At 44.1% G+C, this 10113-nt stretch overlaps 1 protein-coding gene across 8 annotated transcripts in view; it reads right to left on the bottom strand.

The window, feature by feature from the left end:
• Positions 1 to 561: 561 nt before the first annotated feature.
• The window catches only part of r3hdm2 (R3H domain containing 2), a 42869-nt gene continuing 33317 nt past the window's right edge, over positions 562 to 10113 (bottom strand). For 4 of the 8 annotated variants that reach the window (XM_072451725.1, XM_072451726.1, XM_072451728.1 and 1 more), the window contains 11 exons: positions 9568 to 9740; positions 8285 to 8578; positions 5785 to 5920; positions 5513 to 5670; positions 5012 to 5151; positions 4704 to 4804; positions 4369 to 4538; positions 2988 to 3123; positions 2806 to 2897; positions 2108 to 2189; positions 562 to 1915 (listed from right to left, as the gene is read on the bottom strand). In XM_072451725.1, coding sequence (XP_072307826.1) covers positions 1569 to 1915; positions 2108 to 2189; positions 2806 to 2897; positions 2988 to 3123; positions 4369 to 4538; positions 4704 to 4804; positions 5012 to 5151; positions 5513 to 5670; positions 5785 to 5920; positions 8285 to 8578; positions 9568 to 9740 — 1829 coding nt within the window. In that variant the 3' untranslated portion in view covers positions 562 to 1568. Of the gene's footprint in view, positions 1916 to 2107; positions 2190 to 2805; positions 2898 to 2987; positions 3124 to 4368; positions 4539 to 4703; positions 4805 to 5011; positions 5152 to 5512; positions 5671 to 5784; positions 5921 to 8284; positions 8579 to 8976; positions 9070 to 9567; positions 9741 to 10113 lie in introns of all 8 variants that reach the window. The other 4 variants (XM_072451730.1, XM_072451723.1, XM_072451724.1 and 1 more) reach the window with 2 other exon arrangements.

Here is a 10113-nt window from a genome sequence, read left to right as displayed (position 1 = left end):
TATCTGGATTTGAATTTCAAAGATCAAGACCAAATTTCAGATCATATTTGGAAAGAATGGGAGATTATGTTTGACATACTGGCCCCAGGCGACATGTGCAAGTGGATTTTTACAGAAACTCTTTTTTGTATTTGTATCAATCTTGAGCACATTTTATCTTTCATTCTGGTCTTTGCCACATTCATTTACCCCGTTTCCCTTAATAAATCACATTACTCGCCTCAGACGGAACAGTTTACATGACATTTCAATAATTTGATAACTCTTGAAGTCAGATATTGATCAGACTTTAGTGTGCATGTAAACAAAGCCACTGTCTCTGTGTGTGTCTCTTTATCAAAACCACTAAGTATAAAGTATAAACTTGTTTGTTCAGAAGAAAAAGAGCAAAAGATTATGGCAAATCTAACGTCATCATTGTTCTGCCCTAATGTGCAGTGTTTGAATTAGATTGAAATACTCCAAACACCGTGAGTCGTGTTCTCATGGGACAAAACACACAAATAAAAGTTACTCACCATGATCATCAAAATAAAACAAACCACACAACAACACGAGATGTTTAGATAGATTTTTCTCGACTTTTTATATTTTTAAAAACAAACAAAAATAACAGATTAAATAAAATTTACAGTAGACATATGCAACCATTGTGCACTTTAACTACTTTTTCTGATACGTTCTGCACAGCTGTCAACAAAAACGCAAACACAATGTGGGCGACCGCGGGAGCAGGGAGCTGTGGGAGAGGACAAAGTGAGGTAGAGGAGGAGAGAGGCATGAACAGGGGAGGAGGAAGGAGAAAGGAAGGCCAAAACTTTTCACTCAGGAAAGAAAAAACACTGAATATATAGATTTATTTTATTCCTTACATCACTTATATAAATATATTGAATACCCCTCCCGAGAAAGGAAAAGAAATAAAATAAAAATCAGAAAAATATCAGCGCAATACAGAGACCCACAACAGCAGTAAGGCAAACAGAAAGCTAGAGGGCGGAGTGCAAGAGAGGAGCAGAGGAGGTGAGAGAGGGAGAAGGAGGCAAGAGTAGAACATGGCCAAGAAGAGACAGGAAAGCAGAGAGTGCGCGACTGTGCGTATGAAACTTTATAAATATAATGTTTTGGGAGACAGCTGAGGGAGGCAGAGAATGTTGGCTGCGCGTGGAGCGGGCCAGGACGAAGGGCTCTGATTGAGGTCGACTGTCCAGTGTCTTATGTGCTACGTGACCCTGTTGCCTGTGCGGCGTCTCTGTGGGGAGCGTCCCATGGCGGTGAAAGATGGAGGCACACATTCCACGGCAACAGTGAAACACATGCTCACGTGTCTTGTGTGCTCTTCTGCTATAAATACTGAACAAAACTCATGATTTAAAAACAAACTATTTCGTGTTTGGAACCGAACGCCAGCCACCGCATGATTCACACCTGTTTCCCTTTTTGTACATTTGACACATCAACTCATCAAGTTTTTTTTTCTTTTGTGGTTTTTCGATAGAACACTAAGAGCAGTCCGGTCGTTCCCACCATTTCGTCAAGAGTCTGTCTGTTTTGCGCTCTCCTGCCCCTCACTGAGAACTGGCTCTCTCCAGCACACGGAGATCATAGTTCTTTTTGGCAGCCCGAAGTTTGAAGTGACTGGCCCCACTGTTGTTAAGTTTGAAGGAAGCACTCTGGGCGGCCATGGTGCTAGGAAACACTGCCACTACAGTGTAGAGGTGGGCCAGGTCGCTCCCATCCATCTTCATCCCCCCAGGTCCAGCACTGGCCCCTGAAGGCCCTCCTCGTCCCCCCTGGGGCTCTTTTAGCCACTGGATCTTGGCACCGCACATGGACAGCTGGTTAAAGAGTTTTTCGGCCTCAGGACGTGAAATTCCCTCTGGCAGATCCGTCACCTCCAAGACTCGACTTAACACTGATGAAAAACAAACAAAGCACTCAGCATGTCTGCATGAACATGCTCACACTGTTACGAGCGTGACTATTGTCCCGTTAACTGCCTATCAGTCTGCCTCAAGTCACCTGTGGCTACAGAAGTAGGTTATCTAGAACTGTAAAAGTATGTTGTATAATACTTAACCTGCATTTGGGTAAAGGGAGGACTTACCCACATCATTTCCGAGGTCTGTTGAAGCAGATTTAAGGGTCTGCCTTTTCCCTCTTGCTCCATGTTTCATGACTCCCTGGCCCTGTACAGGACATTACAGTCAGATCACCAGGTACACTGGCTGTGTCCGAATGTCCACCCCAGCCCATAACACCTCATTCATTACATAGTGTGGGTGGAAAAAAGAAAATTTGTAAAACTCAAGATAAAAATGGATTTCTGTAATAAATATTGGTAAAATCAGTATGGCACGCACATATTTATGGACTCATAATCACCATACAGGTCATGGATCTCACATTCAACAACAAATGGAGGCCTCGAGCCTCGAGCGAAGGCAGCTAGCGCTACCATCTTTGCTGTGTACAGTTTATTTGTTGTTTTGTTCATATTCTCGAGTCAACAGCACATTTTAACAGCTCTTCATCTTCTTTCATTTAGTCGTGTTGTGTTCACTGTCGTTTTTCTGCCTCTAGCAATGCATTGTGGTTTATATTTACTAGTCTAGTGACCGGCGCTGGATACTACTTTTCAAGGTGCATTGTGGGAAATTCGAGCACACTAGTCTTTCACCTGCTGGACATTCGAACAGCAGTAAAAGTGTGTGAGCCCTAAATAGTGCCCTGTGTAGAGACTAGTGTGGACATTTGAACACAGTGGTTTTCTCTTGTTGGTGTTGGGGGAGTGCTCATGCTGACCTGGTGGGAGCTGTAGGACTGGCCATGCATTAGGGGCGGAGGACACAGACTATACTGAAGAGGCTGCCCCAATAACGAATAACGTCCATCACCTGAAAATCAGAATCAGTGTTACAATGGAGGTATGGACATATACTCTCATCTAGACTCACTTCAGTTTCATATGTACAAGCCCTTAGTACCTTGAGAGGGTCCCCCGGGACGGGGGAACTGGGAGAGAAGTGGGATTGGCCCCAGACCAGCACAGACATTGCCAGACGGAGACGGTGTTGGAGACTGCGTGGGAGACGCCAAGGGACTGGTCAACTGTGTAGTGACCTACACAATATATGACAGGTGGTATGAACTAACAGGTGCTATGATGGAAGCAATTCTGAACATATATATGATTATGAAAAATGGGGGGACAATATTTGATGCAGATTTTTAACCAGAGGGGCCCATCTGGCGCCCACAGAGAACTACAAGATAAGGATTAGGTTTGGGGTCATCTTTATGATTATCTTTATGTGCTTCAGCAGGGAGGACGGTGCCATCAGTCCAAATCACAATGTGAACTTGTAAATGCACCTGGGATAGGACGAGATCTTAATTAAGAAGAATTAAATTGCCATGAGATTGTGCAATTGTGTAGAACGACTTTTAGATATTAATTTCCCTGTCTTTACTTTTGGCACTATTGTGAAAAGGTTGAGCAGCTGTAGTCCACATGTAGAGAGCAACCCAATTGTGACAGAACACAAGCATTTATTCAAAAGTGATTGGATGTATATTGAGGTAGATAATTAATGACAATCACTATTAAGAATATAATCAAACATCCTCAAACATAAACATTGTTCATTCCTATCTTGGTCAGAAAGAAGGAGAAAGAAGCACTCTTCCTGTCTCTCTCAGCACCAGTGTTTGGAGCAGCAGCAATGAGGGAGGAGCTGATAGAACAGATAAGAGCGGATCAAATCAATCAAATTACGTGTAACTTCCGGCTCTCACAGGCTGGAACTGCAGTGCGGTGGTATTAAAAGTACTGAGAGAAGCTCAGACCTCACACCAAGAACTTTTGAGGTGCTGACGGAGGTGCTACGATTCTTTCTGTTGGAGTGTATTTTGACTGGACAGCACAGCGCTCCACAAGTTTTATTGATATATAAATGTTAGTTACTGCAACAGTTCTGCAGAGCTCCAGTCTTCAAGTGAAAGAAGAAAAGCACAGCATTTGTCCCGGGTGCATGTGTATTTACACTGCAGAGTTGGTCTCTATAATAGTTTGTGTTGACTAAAGCCAGGCTATTAATGCATCTATACTACTAAAAAGCCTGTATACTGAAAACAATTCATTTTTGTCATCAAAATAAATGCAAAGTACTAAATATTTTTTTTTAATTAAAAAAAAAAAAAAAAAAAAAAATCAGGTAGCCAAAATTGTGAATTGACCCGATTGTTGCAAATTATATGGAAATGGTGTCTCGTCCCACCCCTAAACTGCACATTAACATAACAGGGCATGAGTTTGTTGTTAATAATGATTGAAGGGCTCACTCGACATGCGAGGGGTGTGTTTACCTGTGGACTGGTGTCAGGTTTGTAGAGCTCTACTGGTTTGCTGGGACGCTGTTCTAGGCTGTAGTATTTACAGGGATTCCACTGAACCAAAGGAGGATTCTGTGAGGGCTGGGGCCCATTGGGGACACTAAGCTGCATAACCATTACCCCAGAACCAGGAGGTGGAACTCCTATGCATAAAAAAACAGTTTATTATTAGTTTTCATCATGAAATCATTTTAGTTCTGTATCCAGGTGACTAGAGTCCGTAGCAGTTGTGAAAAGAATGAGAGCTTGTGCTGCCCGGAGGTCGAGTGGTTGAGGCACAGCACATATGCCATGCTCCAAGTGCTTACCTGAATATTGCTGCTGCAACTGTTGAGGGTTACATGGAGACGGCGACTGTGTGATTTGATACTGCTCAGAATTGGGGGGCTGCAGGTAACCCACCGAGGGGCTGAAAAAGGATGAAAGAAACCATTTACAAAAGTTCACATAATCTAAACTAATACAACACAAAAGGATGAATGTATGACACTTAATGTTAATCATGAATTGTAACGCATATAACAATAATTCAACCCTGTGTGGACTGAAGAGCTGATGTCTAATCTGTACTTAACATTAGGCGGTTATTTCTGTTTTTGTGGGTGTGGCGCTGTACCTTGTGCTATTCTGCTGGGTGGGAGTGATAACACTGTAGTAAACAGGCATGGGGCCTTGGACAGACTGGCTGACGGGCACCATCACCTGCTGCTGGTACTGCTGCTGCACCACCGGCTGACTCTCGTTCGCCACAGGAACCTGGGAGACGAGACCAAATGGTTAGAGTCAAGAAAGCTGTAGTGCCACAAAACCCGCAACAAAACTTCACAAACTAGGAATGTGCTTTGACACGCTAGGAAGAGACTAAACAACAACTAGTAATATAAATAAACAGCTTAGTGCAAACAAGCACAAATACTTGGCAGCCATAGTAAAAATAAGTATAAGATAAAATTTTGACTAAATCTAAATACAAACACAAACTAATAATTAGAGAAAAAGATTTTTAAATAGATCACAAAGTACAAATGCCAAATCAAAACTCATTTAATTTACCAAACTCAAACTGAAAGTTATACAAATGTCCACTAGATAGAGCTGTTGAATAACTAGTACTTACCGTGTATGAGGGCATTTGTGGATACTGAACCATTATACTCTGCATTTGTCCACCCATGGGGGGCCTCTGGGAGTTAAGCAGGCCAGTATTTTGAGGCTGCTGGACCCCCATCATACTCTGGTAGCTTGGCTGCTGGTTGGGCATCATTGACTGGAGACCTGGAGGTGTCGAGGTCAAAGAAACTCAAGGTAAACAGGACCACATTGATTTTTATTCATTTTTAGAGACATTAGGCTCAGACTGAGCTTCTGAAATGGTAAAATGAAGCCCACCTGACTGCTGCGTGGGCTGGGGAATGGGCTGCGTGCGCTGGGCAGGGTAGGACACCTGGTGGGAGATGGGCTGTGACACCCTGTACTGCTGGCCTGAGCTGGGATACTGCCCCGGAGGGTAGTACGACACCTGGATCTGAAGACACACAAAGCACCAGTCATGTGAGAAACACAACAACAAAACATTTTACTAACACAAGCACAACTAAATAAATACAAATAATGTATTAAATACAGTTATTGAGGAAATATATTTGATATGGCCAAGATAGGAACTAGTTATCTTCAATTGTTGTAATATTTGCCCTACTATTACTTAGTAATAATAATAAGTAATAGTTAATTATTTTTTAGTTTAATGAACACCACTTAATGGGCCATTTCTATGCCATTCTTTGGTTATATAATGGATGTAGCATAAAGCATTTCAAAACCAGACATCAAACGGACAAACAGAGGAAGGATCGATACTCCAGCCTCCTCCTTCATCTGCATAACTGACACTCTGCATGGGGGTCAATATTTGTACTTCACACTGTTGACCACCCACACAATGGCCAACACAGCACTCCTGCCTGCCAATACTTTAGTACACGTACAAAAGACCCTGTGAGAGAGGACTGTGCAGAAAGGTACGTGGGGTCATAAAAAAAATTATGCCAGTTTAAGTCAAGTAGTAATAATAATAATAATAATAATAATAACAACTTTTATTTATATAGCGCTTTTCAGTGACCCAAAGACGCTGAACATAATAAAAAAGGGGGGGGGTATTTACAGACAGGGGGGGGACAACACGTACAATACACATTAATATACAGATAAAATGAACAAGACAGAAGAAGTAGAGAGAAAAAGATGGGGATGTAACAGGGGGTAGAAGAGTAGGCAATGGGGTAGAGGAGGCTAGGGGTAGGGGAGGTCATAGGCTTGGGTGAAGAGGTATGTTTTGAGGCGGGATTTGAATGTTGTGAGTGAGGGAGAGTGGCGGACAGGTTGGGGGAGGGAGTTCCAGAGTCGGGGTGCTGTTCGGGAGAATGCTCTGTCGCCAAAAGTTTTGAGTCGGGATGTTGGTGCAGCCAGGGTGAGAGAGGAGGAGGATCGGAGAGCTCGGGTGGGGCGGTGGGGGATGAGGAGGTCAGACAGGTAGGGGGGGGGCTAGGTGGTGAAGAGCTTTGAAGGTGAGGAGGAGTATTTTAAAGTTTATGCGCTGCTTGATGGGGAGCCAGTGGAGAGAGCGGAGAACGGGAGTGATGTGATCACGGGACCGGGTGTGGGTGAGGAGGCGGGCAGCGGAGTTTTGGACCATTTGGAGTCTATGGAGGGAATGGGAGGAGATGCCAGTGAGGAGGGAGTTGCAGTTGTCAAGGCGGGAGGAGATGAAGGCATGGATGAGGGATTCAGCAGCGGGGAGGGTGAGGCAGTGTCGGATTTTGGCGATGCGGCGGAGGTGGAAGTATGAGGTCTTGACGATGTGGCTGACATGGGGAGTGAAGGAGAGGGTGGGGTCCATGAAGACACCGAGATTGCGTACCAGGGTAGAGGGGGTGATGGTCGAGGTGTCGATGCTGAGTGAAAAGGGACCAGTTTTATTGAGAGTGGATTTGGTGCCAATGAGGAGGAGCTCTGTTTTGTCACTGTTCAGTTTGAGGAAGTTGAGAGTGAGCCATGATTTTATTGTAGAGATGCAGGTTTCGATGTGGCTGAGGGGAGGGTTTTGGGTGGATTTGGTGGTGAGGTATATCTGGGTGTCGTCAGCGTAGCAGTGAAAGTCCAGGTTGAGTTGGCGGAGGATGTGACCAAGGGGGAAGATGTAGCAGATGAAGAGGAGGGGGCCGAGGACTGAGCCCTGGGGGACCCCCTGCGTTACTGGGGAGAGGGTGGATGAGTGACCGAAGAGGGAAATGAACTCTTGCCTGTTGGTGAGGTAGGATGTGAGCCAGTCAAGTGCAGAGCCCTCAACACCCAGTTGGCGCAGCCTTTGTAGGAGGATGGAATGGTTTATAGTGTCAAAGGCTGCGCTGAGGTCTAGTAGTAACAGGATGTTGAGGGCCCCGGAGTCTGCAGAGGTGAGGAGATCGTTGAGTACTTTGACCAGGGCTGTTTCAGTGCTGTGAAGTGGGCGGAAGCCAGATTGGAGGGGTTCATAGAGGTTGTTTGACTGGAGGTGGGTGTGAAGTTGGGCGGCGACGATGCGTTCCAGCGTTTTTGAGAGGAACGGCAGGTTGGAGATGGGGCGGTAGAGTATACGCAAAACCAGAGCTAGTATAAGAAGAACTGCAAATAACCACCTAAAACACATTATTTACAAGATGCAAATCCCCTTGCTAGTACATACACATATATTCACTCTTTGGACAGGATTACAGTTTACAAGATCCTCATTAGCCCCTGAAAATTCAAGCTCTATGATTCATGGGGTCTTCAAAGCTCACTTAACATTTAAGATACAAAACTAACTCAGCAGGTTAAGGCTCCATAATAAAGCAGACAGTGGTACCTGCTGGGGTGGAGGAGGCGCCATGTAGCTCTGTGGTGGAGGCGGGGCTTGTATGACAGGCTGTGATGGAGGCGGCGGCGGAGGAGGAGGGTGGGCGTGTCCTGTGGCAGGTTGGTATCCAGATGGAGGTGGCAGAGGCTGCCCCGTTGTGGCCATGATGTAGCCAGTCTGTGGAGGGGGGTGCTGGGTGAGCACTGTGGGTGGGGCCTGGTAAATCTGGGGAGGCTCAGGGTTTTCACTGGAGCCCTGTCGACTCAATGTCATCTGCGTGAACTGAGGCGGCAGCTCATCACCCTGTCCAGAGACAAACTACATTTAAAGACTCAAACATTATTTCAATACATTCTTAAATTAGGCGTTTAATACTGCGGCAAAATCAAAGTAAGCAACTGCTATTTTGATACCACATGGAACTTATACCAAATTAATGTTTATTGTTCAATAAATCAACTTTTTTTCAATTAAAATTTGAATGTATAAAATTATCAAACACACACATTTAGCCAGACTGTGTAATTCTGTATGTGCACACATTTGTGATGCACAAATACAAATGCTTTTTGGATTATTATTCCTATAGTGACTAAACCTGATGTTATGTCCCTTGTGGACTGGTGTTAGCTGATCACAAGGTTTGCAGAGTTAAATGTGAGAAATGCGGTTGAGAAAGTGAAAGTGAAAGAGCACAGTACCATAGTGTACTGCTGGGGAGGAGAGACTGGCAGGAGAACCTGGGGGCAGGAAGGACTGGAGAAGGAGACAGGCTGAGAGGGCTGCAGAGTGGCCTACACACCAGACACAAGCAGCAGTGAGCAGATGACACACGGGAAACTGGAGGAGGGAGTTAGGCTGATGGAATTTATTCATTTGAAAGGAAATGATGTACTGGATGCATACAATGTTTTAATAAGCAAAGAATAGTGAAACGATTCTTGAATGTGAAATTACAAATTACATTTAGAGGTGGCAGATATATATATATATAAATAAAATGATAGTACCGTAATTGTTGTTTTGGAGATGTGTAAAATTTGAATATCAAGTATAACGTCTATAATTTAAAACGTTAAAAATGTCTTGAAAAAGATTTTTACGGTCCATTCACATTTTGTTCTAGACTTAAACGGGACATTTAGAGGCATATTTCAGCACATTCTTGATGCCTTGTTAAAATATCCTCTCAATATTGTTAAGAGATACTCATTTTTGTCAATATCGTCCACACATAATCTTGTCCCAGTTTCTTTGACACAGCATGAGCACAGTGGTTGAGCAGCTCTTACCTGGGCGATCATGTGGTTGCTCAGTGGGTGCTGCTGAGGAGTGGGCAGTAGAGCAGTCTGAGGTGGGGCCTGGGGCTGCGGCTGAGGGGGCTGGGGCGGGCAGGGCAGCAAGCTACGGCTCGACTGAGAGACTGTGGGTGGGGGACACACATCAGGACTGACTAGAGGCAGGCCTAGTGATGGCAAGGACACATGATGGATACAGGGAAACAATAATGTTACATTTCACTCTCGACCACTGCTGCCAAGACATTTGAATGTTACTCATAGCTTCCTCGTCACTATAGGGCAAACTCTGGTTAAAAAAAGGAAAAAGGAAGAGGGCATGCTTATACACCGTTATTATTCAGCTTCACTTTCTACCTCAACACAAGCAAATATTTGGGATCACTTGGGTTTACTTTTGCCACCATTATTATATTTTTTTTTTGTCTCATTTTATTTTTTTTCTTTCTATTCCTTATTAAGAATATGAGGTTTTGTCTGTAAGAGTTTTGTTTATAAGAGTTTTTCTATTAAGAGTGTTTTTTTAAATCTTTCTATAAG

Source organism: Eucyclogobius newberryi, unplaced genomic scaffold (genome assembly GCF_026437365.1).
Source record: "Eucyclogobius newberryi isolate DKJ021-1_F unplaced genomic scaffold, fEucNew1.0.hap1 SCAF_19, whole genome shotgun sequence".
Classification (NCBI taxonomy): Eukaryota; Metazoa; Chordata; class Actinopteri; order Gobiiformes; family Gobiidae; genus Eucyclogobius; species Eucyclogobius newberryi.
Note: the sequence above shows the minus strand (reverse complement) of the source record. Positions and strands in the feature narration are given on the sequence as shown.